The sequence below is a fragment of the Tupaia chinensis genome, unplaced genomic scaffold (assembly GCF_000334495.1).
Source record: "Tupaia chinensis unplaced genomic scaffold, TupChi_1.0 Scaffold000362_1, whole genome shotgun sequence".
Taxonomy (NCBI): Eukaryota; Metazoa; Chordata; class Mammalia; order Scandentia; family Tupaiidae; genus Tupaia; species Tupaia belangeri.
In genome coordinates, this window is record NW_006159859.1 from 3,359,825 (window position 1) to 3,378,318 (window position 18,494).

At 42.4% G+C, this 18,494-nt stretch overlaps 1 protein-coding gene across 3 annotated transcripts in view; it reads right to left on the reverse strand.

Moving 5' to 3' along the window:
* TNIP3 (TNFAIP3 interacting protein 3) overlaps positions 1–18,494 on the reverse strand; it is a 120,438-nt gene that overhangs the window by 20,728 nt on the left and 81,216 nt on the right. For 2 of the 3 annotated variants that reach the window (XM_006153112.3, XM_027773673.1), the window contains 6 exons: positions 16,399–16,485; positions 11,694–11,774; positions 9,743–9,808; positions 7,923–8,054; positions 4,373–4,501; positions 2,884–2,988 (listed from right to left, as the gene is read on the reverse strand). In XM_006153112.3, the coding sequence (XP_006153174.1) occupies positions 2,884–2,988; positions 4,373–4,501; positions 7,923–8,054; positions 9,743–9,808; positions 11,694–11,774; positions 16,399–16,485 (600 nt within the window). The remainder of the gene's footprint in view (positions 1–2,883; positions 2,989–4,372; positions 4,502–7,922; positions 8,055–9,742; positions 9,809–11,693; positions 11,775–16,398; positions 16,486–18,494) is intronic. The other variant, XM_027773674.1, reaches the window with a different exon arrangement.

An 18,494-nucleotide genomic window follows, 5' to 3' on the forward strand; every position in this document is an offset into this window, starting at 1 on the left:
AAAGAGATGTGATGTGCATGGGTGACCCCTTGGCTAAGCACACTGTGACTGGATGAACTCCATGAGACATGGCAATCTAGGCAGTGCTCTGTCCCCACAGCCCGACACTGCTGGGAGAAGCAGGAGCAGTGGGGTGCATCTTATCCCTGCTATGCACTTGGCAGGTGAGTGGGAAGGACGAATCAGGTGTGCATCGGTAAAGTGTCTGGGGTGCCATTCATGTGTGGGGTAGCTGGGCAGACCTGGTTTTCCAGTGAGTAGAATCAGTGCCAAGTATTCCCCTTCACATGGCATTTATTGAACCAGCAGATGGCGTACTGGTTAAATTGCTGGTGATTAAGGTGCTGAACTCTCACATGGTTGACTACGGTTTAAATCCTGAACCTGGCAGCTTGAAACTCCATTGGGTGCATGTGCATGTGTATGTGTGTGAGGTTGGGGTGTGGCCATGCCTCCTGGGGAGTGATTTCTCACTTTCTCTCTCTCTGTGTTTCCGGCAAGCACACATATCCTACAGCAAAAACATCTCTCTAACAACAACAGACAAAATGGCCCTGATTGTTCGAAGGCCTTGAGACCTGCAGCTATCAAATCACAGTCAGGCTGCTCTCACTTTCTGAAAAGATTCAGAGTTTGAGTGAATACTTGTGATTATTATGAGATGTGTATGCTTTGGTTCTTTTTTTAGAAAAAAAATGTTTTACTTGATTTTACTTATTCATTCACTTTTTTTAAATTTAGCCCCCCCCCCCCCCCCAAAACCCACACAGAGTAAGAGAGAGAAAGTGAGAAAGCAAGCTGCTGGGTTCGGGACTTGAACTGTGGTCGGCAATGTGGGAGTGTCCAGTGCCTTAACCACCATGCCACCTGCTGGTCCCCTTTTTGTTCTTATCCATAGTCCCTGACTCTTAGGTATTTGGCGTTCTGTCCTTGGTTCCTGAAGTGGCTTTGGAACAGCTTCAGAGCGATAAAGGCCTTCTGTTCTCCTTTTACCCGATCTTTTTTCTCCCCAAGGCATGCCAGAGCACCTAGACTCAAGGGGATCTTAGAAATCTTAACTCCCTGGACCAGCAGGTTGCATAGCAGTTAAAATGCCAGATGGCCACATGGCCAACAGCATTTTAAGTCCCGTACCCAATGGCTTGAAACTCATACCAGGCACATGTGCGCAGGTGTCCAAAATCCTGAGGGGAGAATAGAGGAGAAGTGATTGCAGAATGGCCAACCCCCTGGGGAGTGATTTCTTACTTTCTCTCTCTCTGTCTTCCTGGCCAACTCATACACCCTATAGCAAGAAAACTTTCAAAAAAAAAAAAAACCCAAAACCCCACAAACACCCCCCCCCAAAAAAAAAAACAAAGACATTTAATTCCCCCTACCCCTAGCCTTTCTGGTAGTAAATAAAGAAGACCCTTATTCTGGAGGGGTGCTGCTCCCTAGCAGGAAGGACTGGTACACCAGGAGGCCAAGAATCTGAACAGACAGGCTTGTGGGTTTCCCCACCTTGTCTATTAGCATCTCATGCCTATGCAATGAAGTCTAAAACCCACAAGGACAGGGTTCTGAGAGCATCCAGAGAGCTGAACACAGGGAGGTTCTGGGGGTGGGGGGGCAGGCCCATAAGCTCTGCTTTCTTCCCCTCCTTGCCTATGCATCTTCTCATCTGTACCTTTTTCTTTTTCTTTCTTTTTTCCTTCTTTTTTTTTGGAGAGGTTTTTGCTACAGGGCGTGTGCGTTCACCAGAAAGACAGAGAGAGACAGAAAGCGAGAAATCACCCCCCAGGGGGGATGGCCACTCCGTAATCCCTTCTCCTCCATTCTCCTCTCTGGACTTTGGGCACGCACACACACGTGCCTGGTGTGAGTTTAAGTTACTGGGACTGGGACTCGAATAGTGGTTGACTACATGGGAGTCCAGCGACATAGCCATTACACTAACTGCTGGTCCCATCTGTACCTTTTGAAACAGCCTGAGTCACTGTAAGTAAGCATTTCTCTGCTTCTAGTGAGCCACTCTTGCAAACAAATAGAACCTGAAAAGGGGAGGAGTTCCTGGGAGCCCCCCTGCGCTGTTAGTAGGTCAGAAATTCTGGAGAACTGGATTTGGGACTGATGTCTGAAGTAGCAGTGGTCTTCTGGAGCTGAGTCATCAACCTGTTGGGTCTGATGCTACACCCAGGCACGGCGCCAGAACTGAATTAGGACTCCCAGCTGGCCTCCTCTGCAGACTAGATCACCCGCTTGCATGAGGGGAGAACTCCCCACACATTGTGAAGTCACAGAAATGGTTTGTGTGGTGAGAGAAGAGTAGAAAAGCAGCTTGTTTTTGCCATTCAATAGTGTTTTTAAACAAGTAACGCCTATAAGAAGCTCTCTACTATTTTTTTTTTTTTTTGAGAGGTTCTCGCTATAGGGCACGAGTGCTCGCCAGACAGACAGGGAGAGACAGAGAAACAGAAAGCGAGAAATCACCCCCCAGGGGGGATGGTCACGCCGCAATCCCTTCTCCTCCATTCTCCTCTCGGGATCTACATGGGAGTCCAGCGACATAGCCATTACACTAACTGCTGGTTCCCAAGAAGCTCTCTAGACCCAATGCTAACAGAATCCCACTCAGAGGTTAATTGGCATGTCCCTCTTTCAGCCGGCTGAGCTTGGGCAAGCTGTTGAACCCATCTGAAATTCTGTGCCTTCTTTTATAGAGCATGGGAGTGGTCTAACTGATTTGTGCTTTTCCTGTCAACCTTTAAAATGAGATCATTCTAATTAAAATCAGTGCAAAGGCCTTTCATATATTTTCAATAGCAAGAGATCCAAAAATGTCCAAAGAAGCATGAACAATGGGCCCTAGGATTTCCACAAGGTCACGCCACTTCTTCTCACCTGTTGTTTGAGGACCTCCATTTCTGTTCTCATCTCCTCATCACACTTGCCCAAACAGTCCTCAGACACTGAAGAATATTCCATTTTCAATGCATCCTGAAGAGCCTATGTTAAAACACAAGCACACTATAATTGATCTAAAATTTAGTTTACTGCATCCTACAAATTCCTCAGTAATTGCTATGATGGTCTTGAATGCACCCACAAGGTAGAACTTCACCTTTTAGTTTGCTTACATGACCGAATAGCTCTTCTTTCTGATTTTCTACGTAAGCATATTTTTTTTTTCAGAATCTCTGTGTTTTCTCAGTGCTGATGCATATTATTCAATATCTGTTATCATTACAGTTATTATGCCAGACATGTGCATGCGTGAGAGAGAGAAAAAAGGAGAAGGAGCAGGAAATCCACATGGCTGACCATGTGGTTCAAACTCCCAGCCTTGGTGGCTTGCGAAATATGCTGGGTGCATGTGTGTGTGCCCCCAATCCTGACAAGACAGAAAAATAAATGGGGAGAATGAATTGTGGCATGGCCGTTCTCCACTGGAGGCGCTTTCTCCCTCTCCCTCTTGTCTCTGTCTCTGATGAGTCCACATGTACTCTAGATTTTATGGAACAATAACAACAACAACAACAACACACACACACACACACACACACACAGACACAAATGTCATCCTTTTATAGCAATCCCCTTTGAAGAGCTAAGTTGGAACAAAGGCCTTACAGGCTAGCAGGTAGCACAGAGGTTAAGGCAGCTGTTTCCCACATGACTGACTACGTGGTTTGAGTCCTGGACCCAGAGTATTGAAAAATACACTGGGTCCATGTGCGTGCTTGCCCAAAATCCCAAGAGGAGAATAGAGAAGAAGGGAATGCGGCATGGTCATTTCTCATGGGGGTGATTTCTCACTTTCTCCTCCGGCCCCAGTGAGTACACGTGCCCTAGAGCTGCAAAAAAAGTGCTTGTATTTTCCTAAAGGCCCTTTTTTGCTTCGTCCACCCCCATGAAAGGTGGGTTTTACCCTGTTCTCAGGAGGGCAGCCATCTACAAATGTATCACCCCCCAGCTTCACAGTGATCACTGTAAAGAGCAGCTTGTTTCCTCAGGAAGCTTTTGTGGTTGACCAAGAGATACGTTATTGTTCACAAACACCCACTCACTTTGTGTGGTTCTACGAGCTGAAGGAAGGTCCAAAAAGTAAAAAAAAAAAAAAAAAAAATGCTACTGTCTTCTATAATTTCTCCTCATTTCTCTTTTGCATGATGACTCTTTGCAAGGACATGAGCTTCCTTAAGTCTCCTTAGCCAAATATGTCTGACAGTGGCAGACAGGAGTGATTTGCAAAATTACAGAGAACATCTTGGGTTAGCCCCCGAGGCCAGGGTTCGGCCTACACCCTGGATTTTGTTGCTGTTCTTAATAGGAATGTGCTCTTTATGTAGGGACTTGATTCTGGTCCCCTGTGTTTGGCCTGGCCTGGTACCTTATTGAGACGTTTTATTTCACATTCATAATGTTCCTTCTTTCTGCTTGCAAGAACATTTTTTTCCTTCAAGAGTCTATTCTCTTTCTTCAATTCATGCAACTCTTCATTTAGGCTTTCCTTTTCCTTCTGAAATGAAGAGCAAGAAAATAAAGTCAAAACCAATAGAAGTGCAATGCGGTGATAGGGTAGGAATCCTCACCTAAGAGGTGCTGATGGCAGAGGGGTCATGCTTCTGAACTGTAATAAAAACAGGACCTGCAAGATTTCCCTTTCACATTCCCTTTGAGCAATCTCCTTTGGGTAAAGGACAGGGTTAGGATGGAAGAAATCTTTCTTGTACCGAGCTTCAGTGCTAATTCTTAGAAAATCCCGGGAAAAGATATCAAAACCCCAAATCCTCACATGCAATGGCCAAATAAATGGGTCTGGAGAATAAGCTAGTTCCCAATTGCTGCCGCTAGGTTATGAAAAACAGAACAGTAAAGGTAACTCAAAAGCCTAAAAAGAAAAAAAAAAGTCTCATGGCAACAAAACAATCCTAGATATCTCAAAGCCCAAAAGAGAATACATTTTAGACAAATAAGATGCTTTATACTTCAGATAATTCATCAGAGCACCATATCGCTGGGCTATTTTTATTTTTAAAAAATGAACCAGCAAGTGGCATAGTGGTTAAGGCACTGGACTCCTACATGGCCAATTGCAGTTTGAGTCTAGGACCTGGAGGCTTGAAAAATCACACTGGGCATGTGTGCATGCATACCCCAAATCCCAGGAGGAGAATGAAAGAGAAGGGATTGTGGCATAGCCATCCCCCCCGGGGGGTAACTTCTCACTTTCTCTCTCTTCCCCCTCTATCTCTCGCTCCAGGAAGCACATGGCCCCACGGCAAAAATCTTTTTAAACAACAAAAAAAGTTTCTTTCTTTCTTCCATGAACAAGTAAGAGGGGGAAAGAGGCACTCTCAATAGTGACCTGATGCCATGACTCACCTCCACCCTCGGCTGGTCGCAAATGGGCATGCAAGTGCCTGGCGTACTCAGGAAGCTCTCTGGTGAACCTGCGCCCTTTCTAAGTGGGTCAGCCTCACAGAGCCTCACACTCTACCTGTGTGCCAACTTCTAGCCCCCTGGGTTATTACTTTGTAAAGGTAGCGATTGGCTAGTCCCACTGACGTCATTCCTCCATGTTTTAGTTCACCATCAAGATAGCTGGTGCTGGGGGCCAGCAGGTGGCATAGTGGTTAAGGTGCTGGACTCCCACATGGTCAACCTCAGTTTGAACCTCAGACCCAATGTCTTGAAACTCATGCCTGGATGCGTGTGTGTGTGTGCCCAAGATCCCAAGAGGATAATGGAGGAGAAGGGATTGTGGTGTGACCATCCCCCCTGGGGGGGGATTTCTCACTTTCTGTCTCTATGTCTCTCTCTGTCTGTCTGGTGAGCACACGTGCCCTACAATGAAAACCTCTCCAAAAAAATAATGATAGCTGGTGCTTGGGGCCAGCAGGTGGCATAGTGGTTAAGGTGCTGGACTCCCACATGGTCAACCTCAGTTTGAACCTCAGACCCAATGTCTTGAAACTCATGCCTGGATGCGTGTGTGTGTGTGCCCAGAATCCTGAGAGGAGATTGGGGGAGAAGGGATTGTAGTGTGGCCATTCTCCTGGGGGAGGAGGGGTTGGAGATGATTTCTCACTTTCTGTCTCTCTGTCTCTCAGGTGAGTGTATGCACCCTATAGCGAACATCTCTCGAAGAAGAAATAAAGGTGTCTATGCTTTAAATAAGTTGAAGTTAGCAGCTTAGACGCAAACAGGCTGTAGATTCAAACACTGTATCTCCTACCCCTGAACCTTACATATTTGATAGTGAATTTGTACATAAGTTCGATCTTAATGGGATTGCAATTTTGACCTAGTAAAATAAATACTGAAGAGCATAGGTAAGTTGAGATGAAAAACATAACTAATACCAGTATCAAAGTATGTTGTTTTAGCAATTAATATCTCCCAGTACAAATATAGTATTAAATGTAAAAGACATACCTTAGGTAATTCATTTTTTTGAAAAGTGAATATATTACCGTTTGCTTTTATTTAAATGGAATGGGCCTATCTCCTTAGAAAATAAACCAATCATCTTCTAATCTGGAATAATTTAAGAAAAAATTACATAGGCTACGAAATGGCCCTAACTGTAAGAGGGAGACATTCCTAAGGTTCCTGGTCAGGGTGTAACTGAAGAGGAAATGACTACTGTAGGAAGCAAAGGAAGTGCTAATCCCTGCTTCCCTCTGACTCACGGTGACCAAGATATTCCTAGCAAGGTGGGAAAACCTGGAGTGGCAGGCATTGTCGGCACTGATTTTAGGCATTGCCTTAAGAATTTGTGAATATTTTGGGGCCAGAGGTGGTAGAGTGGCTATGGCACTGGACTCCCACCTGGTTTGAGCCCAGAACCAGCTGCTTAAAAACCACGCTGGGCACATGTGCCTGTGCGCCCAAAACCCCAAGAGAAGAATGGAGGAGAGGGGATTGCAGCATGGTCATCTCCTTTGGTGCGTGATTTCTCACTTTCCCTCTCTCTGCCTCTCTCCAGTGAAACGCATGTGCCCTATGACAATCAATCAATCAGTCAATAATAAAACAATGAAGAATTATGCATGTTTTAAAATATTGCTAGTGCCTTATAATACCAGTAATAAGTCTTCACCCGAGAATAGTTACATTTCTTCTTCCTTCTTACTCTACTTAAAAAAATCAGATTGTAAATGTTTGTACATTTTTCCTTCCATTTTCTATCATATCCCTGAAGTCCGATAACCTAAAGGGAGGAAAGGTTTGAGTAGAAATTGTCATCTTAATTGTCACCATGTAGTTCTCAGCAAGGACTGATGGTGCCTCAGAGTCTAGACTGGGCTAAGTCCCATTTGCCACGTACTCGTTTACTGATGCCGGCAAGCTGTCTGCCTCCACCTCATGGCTCTCTTACCATGAACGTAGCAAAAATCATGTTTTCCTCACATTCCTGGGAATGTTAAGTGACATAATGAGAGTGCAGTGCTTTCTAAGAGATGCTGTGTTTATGGCTGCAAAAGTATTAATTCTTGCAAAGCCCTCTGTAAGCAGAAAAACTACTGTGCAAATATGAGGTATTGCCAAACTGTTATTATTAACACCGGAAATCAAAATGATAGACTTTAGTCAAAGCAAAGGAAAGAAGTGAATTTTCTGGTAGACTGAAATGTCTTAGAAAGATATCAGCAAATCTGTGTCTTAGTTCTCTTTCCGGACAGGGGCTGCCAGTTCACAGCGGCCTGTTTGTGCAATCTACAGGGGGGAAGTGAGCAGAGCATCCTCTTCCTTCTCATTCCAGAGAAGTGATCCTTCTTATTGCTCTTGGGGACTTGTGCAACCACACACCCTCGCACTGGTTCATTGCTCAGCAGTGAGTTGGTATTAATACAAGGGTAGGTTTTCAACTGGAAACCACCCCCTGATTTTACTCAGATCCTTTGGGTGGGGGTCGTCTCCCCGGCCCTGCCCACCTCTTCCAGTTGCCGTGCGTCCCCGGCCAGACTACGCTGCCTGTCGCTGTGTCTCTGGTTCTGCGGTTGCTCCATCTCCAGTGTATTCAAGCGTCGTTCTGCCGTGTCCAGCTTCGTTTTCAGCTCCGCGACCTGAGGAAATTGTTCACAGACGGTTGCAGACACCTCTCCTGAAGCCCAGGCACCCGTGCATTTATTCCTAACCTATGCACTGGGGGACAGATGTGGCCAGTCTGAGATGTGCCCTAAGGAGAGGTTCCACTGCTCTTGCCTCTAACGTGAATCAGGATACTTGCACCTAAAAAGGAGCTTGGTCGGCCAGAAAAAGCATGCATCTTACCCCAGAGCAGCCTCCAGCCCACCTCCTTACTCCTAAGCACCCCCACCGCAGAGTGAATGGGGACTTAGAACACAGACAGTGGTCCCTAGGTTTGTGACAGTTCTGGCTCTCAGGATATGTCTGACCTGACCTGGAAAGGGCATTCTAGGTCAAGGAGGAGATAGAATAAGCCAGTGTCAGAGAAAAACAGATGATGGCCTTGAATTTATAAGTATTCTGGAGCTTAACCTTCAACTTAATGCCAAATTCGACCTCCGAGTGACCGACGAAGCGAGAGAACTGTAGAGGTGGGCGCTTCTTCCAAATGCAATAGGAATTAGACCCTTTTTCCAGGCCACATCTTCACCCACCAGCAAGTTGCTTCCCCTTCCCCTGGGATCGTGGTCTTTGCAATCTGGAGATCCAAACTTTCCCCCAAATGGGTAAGTGCGAGGCTGCCTAACCACCGCCTGGTGTAGTAGAAACATCAACCCACACCTTCTAAATTTAATACTTCTTAGTATCCAAATAGGGAAGAGAAGAATAATGCAGCCGTATTGCTCACTGTGCTCAAGTTCCTTAATTCTGAATTATTTAGGGGAACTTACTTTCTCTTTTCTCTCTTTTTAAAGATACAGTGATTTTACATTATGAATTGACTTTATCTGTCAATGGAGATGTTCTCCAAAAAGTCCCTTTCTCACCAAAGTCAAAGCTTGTTTTTTTTTTTTCTTTTTTGCTTTGTTATAGGACGCATGCATTCACTAGAAAGAGAGAGACAGAGAAACAGAAAGCAAGAAATGACCCCCCAGGGGGGATGGCCACGCTGCAATCCCTTCTCCTCCATTCTTTTCTTGGGATCTTGGACACGCATGCACATGCGCCCAGCATGAGTTTAAGCCACTGAGTCCAGGACTCAAACCACAGTTGACTACATGGGAGTCCAGCGACATAGCCATTATACTAACTGCTGGTCCCTCCAAAGCCAAAACTTTCTGATGGAGCATGAGCTTTAGAGAGAAGAGGGGCATGACCTACGTCCTCTCATACCTCGCTATTTCCACTTTGTTTCTTTATCTGCGGAAAATAGCTTATGCTACCTGGTTAAGGAACTGCAGAGCTAGTCTTGTATACACAGCGTGGACTTTAAACCGTCCCTGACCTCACATGTGCCATGTCTATTTATTGCTGCTGGTGAGAAAGCTGACTCCACGAGACTCTGTAGACGCGATAAATGTATATAAGAACCCTGGGGACTTCGCTGAGGCTATTCTTAGCATCTTTTGATCATGCCAAGACAATTCATCGACACCATTCACTCATCTTTAGTACCAAGAGGCCAATAACACACTCAGCACCTCTTGCCACCACTGCCGCATTTTCTCAACAGTTGGTTATACACAAATCTCTTTGTGGCTGAAATCAACCAGAGTCTTTATAGCCTGGACTCCTCCAAGATTATCGGTTTAAAGAAAAGAGCAAAACAGAGAGAGGTGTTTACCTTTCTTTCATATAATACTTTCATACTTCTAAATTGCTGATCCCATTGCTGGTTAACTTCCAGGAGCTGAAATCATGAAAATGTGGTGAATCAACAAAGGATTTCTGCCCTTTTTGGAAATTTGGCTAAAATGAAATTACTTTTATTTGAGGTTACTGAGATTTTGAAATATGGGTGAAGGCAACAGCCCTTCTACCAAGTTCTGTTGAGTTGGGATAATTTTAGTGGACACACTCTCACCGTAAAAACTGGTTCACATCTGGAAAAATCAGGCCTTAGGTATATCTTTTTTGTGTTTTATTCATGATAGAGAGTACATATGTACACATGAAAGACGAAGAAGAAAGTACCCCCAACAGGGTCTTAACACCCCACGATCCACTTTTCATAGTCCTTTAAACTTCTCGGGATCCTAGGGACACATGCACATGCCTAGTGTGTTTTCAGGCTAACCCAAGGATTCGAACTCTGAGATGACCATGCTCTGTGGGTCAGATGGCCACCAGATATGCCAACAGGCTGGGTGAAGTCCTAGTTATATCTTGATAAGTCAGCTGAACATCTTATCAGCAACTTTTAACTTTTCTTAGTTATTTGAATTTCCATCTTTGTTCAGTCCAACCAAAATCTGGGGAAAATGTGTAAGTATTAATGGTTTTCTATAGGAATGATTAATTTATAGAGTCTTTTTCCAAACCTTTCCATATTTTTCTGTGTGCTTTTACAGATTATTTTTAATAAAATATTCTTTCCAGCCTTTACACTAAGCAGACTTTACATTGAGAAATTTGATGTTTCATTAAGTGATAATCATTTACTCCCAATAATATCCTTTATAAGATTAACACGATTTCTAATATATACTTAATGACTGGTTAACATCATCTATTTGAAAGTATAGATTTTCAAGAAATAATAGTTCTAATATAATATTTAGAAATATTTTAGGCTGCAAACAATTTAAATATTTTTAAAACATGTATTTATTAGAAAGAAGAAAAAAACACTTTGATTTGTACTTTGTTGTACTTTAGCGGAAGTTTGAAGTTTCCTACATTAATAGAAATCCTAAGATTTATCAATATGGGCTGGACACTGAGAAGTTAGTCACAGTAATAAAAAAAATAGCAAAACTTCTTCCTAATTAAAAAAGAAAACACTAATTCAGAGCAGTAGTTACTAGATAACTCTTCTGCTAAAATAGATATGATTATTTCATATAATTATATGTTATATTTATATAAAAACACCTGATCTATTGGCATTTTAAGGATTAACATTCTATGCCATGGTAATCATACTCTGCTATAGTTGAGTAATTTTCCAGTATCACATTATGCAGAGTCAAAGAGGAGTGAAAGGCACTTTGGAAGAGGACATGAAAGATGTAATACAAAAATTACAAAACTGACAATATAGAGAGAGTGATAACATTGTTTTCTTTTCACCCCTTCCTCCATCAAGATTAAAGAGGATCCTAACATGCATTAAATTCAGAAAATCAGACTCCAGATCATATCCATGCATACCTAATAACATTCTAGAAGCAAAATTTTTAACCAGAATGCCCCTGAGCCCTGTGCATTTGGATGTATGGTTCATGAAGTTGTAGGACCCGCGTCAGCTGTACTTAAAGACTCTGGCACTTGTACCTTCAAGGTAAGTCAAGTGACAAGCCATCAAGGACATGTGATGAGCTCACAGTCCAGGTAGAGGGAACTTCTATGTCCTGAGAAAATTAGCTTTATAAAAACTAGATTTATGACTTCGTCCTTTTTCATTTCTTGCTGCCCTAGCACAGAGAGACCAAGTATGAGATATGCATTTGCTCTCAGAGTAGTACGGGTCGGTCTCCTGACGGTAAATATTGTGAGCTGATAACAAATAACAGGCTGTTTCATTCTCAGCATTAATCCAAGGCACATGGGTTCCAGCTAATGTTTTAAATTACCTCTTTTCTCTGTTTTTCCAAACACCTTATCTTTTGTTCAAGAGAATGTGTCAAGTTCTTTCTTCTTAACGATTGAGGACACTTTACAAAAGAGAAGAAAAAAGATTGACGTAAAACGGTCTACAAAATAAGCAAACAGGAAAACTACTGTCCTTCACAAAGCCCATGCCTTGGGACCAGCAAATGGTACAATGATTACGTCACTGGACTCCCATGTAGTCAACAGCACTTTGAGTCCCGGACCCAGCAGCTTCAAACTCAACACCAGGTGCATGTGGATGCATGCCCCAAGTTTTGAGAGGAGAATGGAGGAGAAGGGATTCCCGTGTGGTGATCCCCCAGGGGAGTGATTTCTTACTTTCTGTTTCTCTGTCTCTCCAGCGAGCACACGCACCCTACAGCAAAAATTTCTCTTAAAAATAAAAAATCCATGCCTTTGACCAACATATGTATTGTGGTTTGTAAAACTACATAATTATAGGGAACCAGCAGTTAGCGTAATGGCTATGTCGCTGGACTCCCACGTAGTCGACCGCGGTTCGTGTCCCGGACCCGGTGGCTTAAATCTCACGCCGGGCGTGTGTGCGTGCGTGCCCAAGATCCCGAGAGGAGAATGGAGGAGAAAGGATTGCGGCATGACCATCCCCCCTGGGGGGTGATTTCTCGCTTTCTGTCTCTATGTCTCTGTCTGTCTGGCGAGCGCACGCGCCCTATAGGGAAAACCTCTCCAAAAAGAAAAAAAAAAAAAACTACATAATTATAGTAATTCCTTCATAATGACTTGTTGGTGAATCAATTTGTTGTCGTTGATTTTTTTTTAATACACACATATGTTTATTTATTTAAATTCTTGCCAGAGGGCACATGTACTCCACAGAGAAAGAGAGAGAGAGAAAGGTGTGAACATACCCATCATGGAGCATGGTCACACTGCAATCCTTTCTCCTCCATTTCTCTAAAGATTTTGGGCACAGACACCCATGCACTAGCCTGTTTTTCAAGCCACCAGGGCCAGGACAAACTGCACAGCCTGCCATGCGGGATCCAGCTGCCTTAACCGCCATGCCACTGACTCACCCACGAATCAGTTTATATTGTAATATTTTATTTTATAGTTTACGATCCTAAATATGAATTAGGTACCAAATAATCCTCTCGTGAACTATAAATGGGTGTGGAAATAATGAAGCAATCAGAAATAAGAATTTTATGAATTTGAATTTCAAACGGTTTCTCCAAAAATGACAAGTCAGAGGATACTGGCTTAGAGAAATCAGGTATATTTCATGGATGTGTGTTAAGTATTACAAGTGAATATTTTTATAAAGTCATATTTTGTATCAGAGCCCAGTAACTCAGATGCCATTAAGATTTTAAAGAGTGGCCCTAGCAAAAGTCAGAGGGCATATATAACTATCATAGAAAAACACCAATACAAACAGCTCAAATACACCAGGCAATTCTAAACCTACCATGAGTTAACTAGCTCAATGAAAATGACACATGTATATTAGGAAAGTGGGCATATATTATCTGGTTCTGTATAATTTAAACCAGTTCTTTGGCTAAAACCTCTCTTGATTGCAAGTTTAGATTAATAATACATTATTGGCATAATGAAAAGTGAACCACTTTTCTACCCAGTTGCTTATTTTTTTCATGGATGAAAGTGTTTTAAAGAAAGCACAAAAACTCTGGAAACTGCATGCCATCTGCTGAAATCGACCCCCAGCACAACTCAGTTAAGTAAAGGACTGCTTTCTCTGTTGTAATTTAATTTAATAGTCTTATCGCCCTCTCCTTCCTGAATCATGTGAGTAATACAGTGAACTGGGTGATGAGGGTCTTCCCTCAATCTGCCTTCAGTTTCAGGCTCAATAGTTTCTGTAGATCACAAAATTGCTTAAAGATATTCATAAACAATTAAATGTTTTCAAAACATGTTGGTCTTCACCAGAAAAGTTTACAGGAAATAACTCTTTTGTAATCATCATGGGATTTCCAGGATTTTTCCCATTAGAAGTGACGTAGGAAACTGTAGTATCCCATCTTTCCTTTGTTGACTTATGTTTTACCATTTTAAGATTTGATAATATTTGACATCTGTCTAACTGCTGTTGTGCCTTTCTTCAACTTCTTCCTCAAACAGGTGTTATAACTAAGACCACGTTTCAAAAGCGATGGCCTTCCATGGGTCACTAAATGAAGCATGATTATGCTTGCTTTTGACCTCAAGAGCTGACTTGGATGAACACCAAGTCTGACATCAAAACCCAGGTGACAAGTATGTTGGGCTCCGTAATTGGACCTTCTCTTTTGGGAAGACTTCTAAGAAACTGGACCCATTCTGTGCTAGAACAGACTAAACATTAAACACCTTTGATCTGGAAGGTTCTGTGAGTTAACCCTACTTAGTGTCCTGAGCTCAGCGAAGCAGAGGCTCAATAAGATTGAATTCTAGACCTATGTTTCTCACCACAAAGGCACGTTGAAGTCCTCACTGACCTTGCTAAACATAGAACACCCTGAACAATGGATCAGAATTTCTGAAAGGGCTTTGTTAACTTATTTTTAAATGTGATTTCTGGTTTAAATATTTATTTAATATATATCTTTGTGGGGTACAATGAGGTTTCTTAAAGCTTGCATATAGTGTGTAATAATCAAATCAAGGAGACACACACATTCATCTTCTTTAACATTGAATATTACATTATGTTGTGCACATTTGATAATGGTTCACCAGTTTGGTTTTTTAAAATATGTATTAAATTGTCCATTTTTATTTTTTTCTTTGAGAAGTTTTTGCTATAGGTTGAGTGTACTTGCCAGAAAGACAGAGAGACAGTGAGATAGAAAGTGAGAAATCACCCCCGGCGGGGGGCGGTGGTGGTGGTGGCCATGCTGCAATCCCTTCTCTTCCATTCTCCTCTCAGGATCTTGGGCACGCACACACACGTGCCAAGCACGAGTTCAAGCCACCGAGTCTGGGGCTTGTACCACGGTCGATTACATGGGAGTCCAGTGACATAGCCATTGACAACTGCTGGTCCCAAATTATCCATATTTTTTTTACTTTGCTATGGTATACCGTCCATATTCGTTCCCCCTCCCCCCATATTTACATGCATTCTAAAATATAGATTAGAATTTCTAAAAGGGAAGTCAGGGCACATTTATTTATTTATTTAAGAGAGGATTTTTTTCCTCCTATAAGGCACATGCACTTGCCAGAGAGAGATAGTGAGAAATCAGCCCCTAAGAAGGATGGCCATGTTGCAATCCCTTCTCCTTCATTCTTCTCTCAGGATTTTGGGCATGCACACACACATGCCTGATGTGAGCCTCAAGCTGTCAGGTCTGGGACTCAAACCATGGTCAACCACGTGGATGTGATTATCATAATTCCTATCAAAGTTTAAGATCCTCTCATTTCTAGACCAAGCTTTGAAAAATGAATCTGGGGTCCTCCAAAAAGTCTTCTATTTGTGATGTACACAAACGTTTGTGATCAGAAAACACTGCATCCCCTTGCCTTCTGAGAATCCAGAGGTCGAACAGTAAGTGTGTATTGTGTGTTTTCTCCCAACCTCTGGAAATAACTTTCTCTGGAAGAAAACTGTAAACATATTTTGACTCTTGATTTTTCTTCTATAGTAAGAATTGCTCAAAAGCTTGCTACTACATCTGCCAAAGAATCTGTTTGTAATGAAGCAGTATTCATTTCTGAAATTCAGAGTATTAGTTACAAGTTGGGAAGGAAGGAGACAGGGAAAGGTAGCTCAGTGAGGAACAGTTGGATACCATAAATGTGTCACCAGGGGTTCCAATGGAAATTAATCGCATTATACGCTGGTTCTTGTATCACAGATATGTACTCGAATGAAGCAAAATCATTCAGGATAAAGATTTGAGGGGAACTTTCATTTGCATTTGCTTTGCTTTCCAGGTGCTAATGAAGACACCAGATATCGCAATTAGTCATTGGTTCTGCTAAAAAGCTGCTTACAGAACATTATTCCCTATAAATAATTCCCTATAATTATTCCCTGAAAAGTGTAATCTGTGTTCAAAGTATCACCATTTCTTTCTCTGCCAATAATACCACATGCACTTCTAGAACATTCAAAGTCTAACACTATTAAGTGAAATACCTAAAGGAACAAGAGTTCCACTTAGTTTCTCATTAGACCTTGCTTATCTCTAAAAACAAACAAACAAACAAGTACTTTCACTTATTTATTCATTCAATTAGTAAGTCATCTATCGTAGTAACTGGACAAAAACTTTGGTATCACTTGTGAACATATAAATATTTTCCAACGGATACTTGTTACTATATATCGTATTGTTAATCACACCAATGTGGTGTTCTTTTTAGATTTTTCACAATGAACCACACTCATTCATCTAAATCCAGAGCAAACTATGGAACTTAGAGAATTGGGTTGCTAACTGGATTTGGGCCAGATTGAATCCTCTCATTTCCTAAAAGAAGAAACATAGCCCAGTGAGGTCAAAGACAATGCAACAGTCTCTCAGAAGCTGTTTCCATGTTAAATAACATCGGTTCAAAATACAGAGCAAAGTTTGAGCAAAAAAGCACCTGGCTTCTTTCACTCTCATCAATTACTCCACAGTTTATTGCTAGAAATAGGATCAATGTGAAATGCCCTCAAGGCATCTGCTAGAAATGCAGTCTTACCTCTGTATGCTCTGTAGAACTTTCTGCAGCACTCATTCTAGATAAGCCCTGGGCAAAGGATGGCACGGAAGCTGTTTTTCCTGGAGTCTTGAGAAGCAAGAAGAAAAACAAAACAAAATCTCTTATGGTGTCTCTTACGGTGAGATCAAATATATAAAATTTAGAAAATGCCACACTGCAGTTAGCTCATGATAGAAAATAACAGCAATAAGTTCTCATGAAAAGCGAACAGAAGTGTCTCTGGATGGGAATTACGCAGAATAAGGTTAGGACGGCAAGTGTGATTTGAACTTTTCTTCTCTTCCAAAGAGGGATTTCCCAGGATGTCTCAAGCACGCCTGCTATGACTAAGACCTGGGGCAGATTAGCTTTGCTATGGTATGTAAATTGTCCTTCTTCCCTTACTGGCAGTTTCTCCCACTATAGGAGGAAGTCAGCACTGCTGAAAGCCGGGGCAAACCAAGTCTTTCCTCAGTAGCCTAACTGCCATGAAGTCCTTGTATTTCCCAGCGCAATTAGGTAACTGTTGACGTTCTGACAGCTCAGTTACTTGTTTCCCTAAAGGCAAGATTTTCTGGCAGTGCCTTCAAATGTGAGCTTCACTGTGTAGAACTTAATGAGTCATACATAATTCTATAAGTGCTACTAATTCTTAGGAGCTAAAAGAGAAAACAATTCATTACAGGGGAAAATGGGCATTGGAAAAAGGAATCTGTGTTGGCAGGAAGGTTAAAGTTGGTTCTCACGTTGAAGACGATGGTCTTTTCCATAGGTCAAGTCCATATTTTCTCCATGACTCATTTGAAATCAAATCTTTTCTTTTTTGTTCTTGCTAACATTTTAGCTGTTCTTAATTTTAGAGAGAAAGAGATTTCTGCTATAGGGTGTGTACGCTTGCCGGAGAGACAGAGAGCCAGAAAGCAAGAAATCACCCCTCAGGGAGCTGGCCATGCCACAATCCCTTCTCCTCTATTCTCCTTTCAGGATTTTGGGCACACACGCACATGTACCTAGTTTGAGTTTCAAGCTGCCAAGTCCAGGACTCAAACTACAGTCAGCCATGTGGGAGTCCAGTGAAATAACCATTACACTATCTTCTGGCACCTGCATTTTAGCTTTCATTAGTTGACTCCTGTCATTTCCCAAGGCATTGGGTCATGGAGCACCAGACAGGTGGTACAGATAAAAGCATGAGAATGGGGGATACAAGGAGCCACCCAAGTGGGCCAAAGTTAGAGCAGAAGACCTTTTCTGGACTTGGACAAGAGGGAGTAAAACAAGAAGGAAGAAGTCAGCCACTGTGGTCCATGGGTAACACAATGATTGCGCAGCTGAGGCCATGGAGGAAGCCTGGGTTCGCTTCCAAAGGTCTCCCCACATGTGCCTGTGATCTGACTGACTGAGGTTTGGGGTGGGCCAGAGAAGATCCTGTTCAAAGAAGCACCCCACCACCAATGGGAAAAATGAATAAACTTTAAAAAAGAAAATATATAATAGCTCAAAGAAGAGGCAAGGAATACAAAAATAGAATGTGTTTTTGAAAGGAGAAAAGAATTTATAGTCATTTAACTTTGTCTATGTAGGATGACTTCTTTTTTTTTTTTTTTTTTTTTTTTTTTTTTTTTTTTTTTTTTTTTGAGATGTTTTTTCTAGGGCGCCTGTGCTCGCCAGAAAGACAGAGAGAGACAGAGAGACAGAAAGCGAGAAATCACCCCCCAAGGGGGGATGGCCACACCGCAATTCCTTCTCCTCCATTCTCCTCTCAGAATCTTGGGCACACATGCACACATGCCCGGTGAAAGTTTAAGCCACCGGGTCCAGGACTCGAACAGCAGTAGACTACATGGGAGTCCAGCAACATAGCCATTGTGCTAACTGCTGGTCCCTAGGATGACTTCTGAAGTTCAAACTCTTTAAAAATGAAGGAATGCCTGCCTCAAATTTGGCCTTCCCTTTTCTCCTTAACATCTCCCACCACTCACCAACTCTCCCCTGTGCCTCAGTCACAGTGAGTTACCTGCATTTCCAGACACGATTCATGTGGGTCTATGCCCCTGTGCCCTTGTGCATACTGTTCTCTTTACTTTGAACACCTC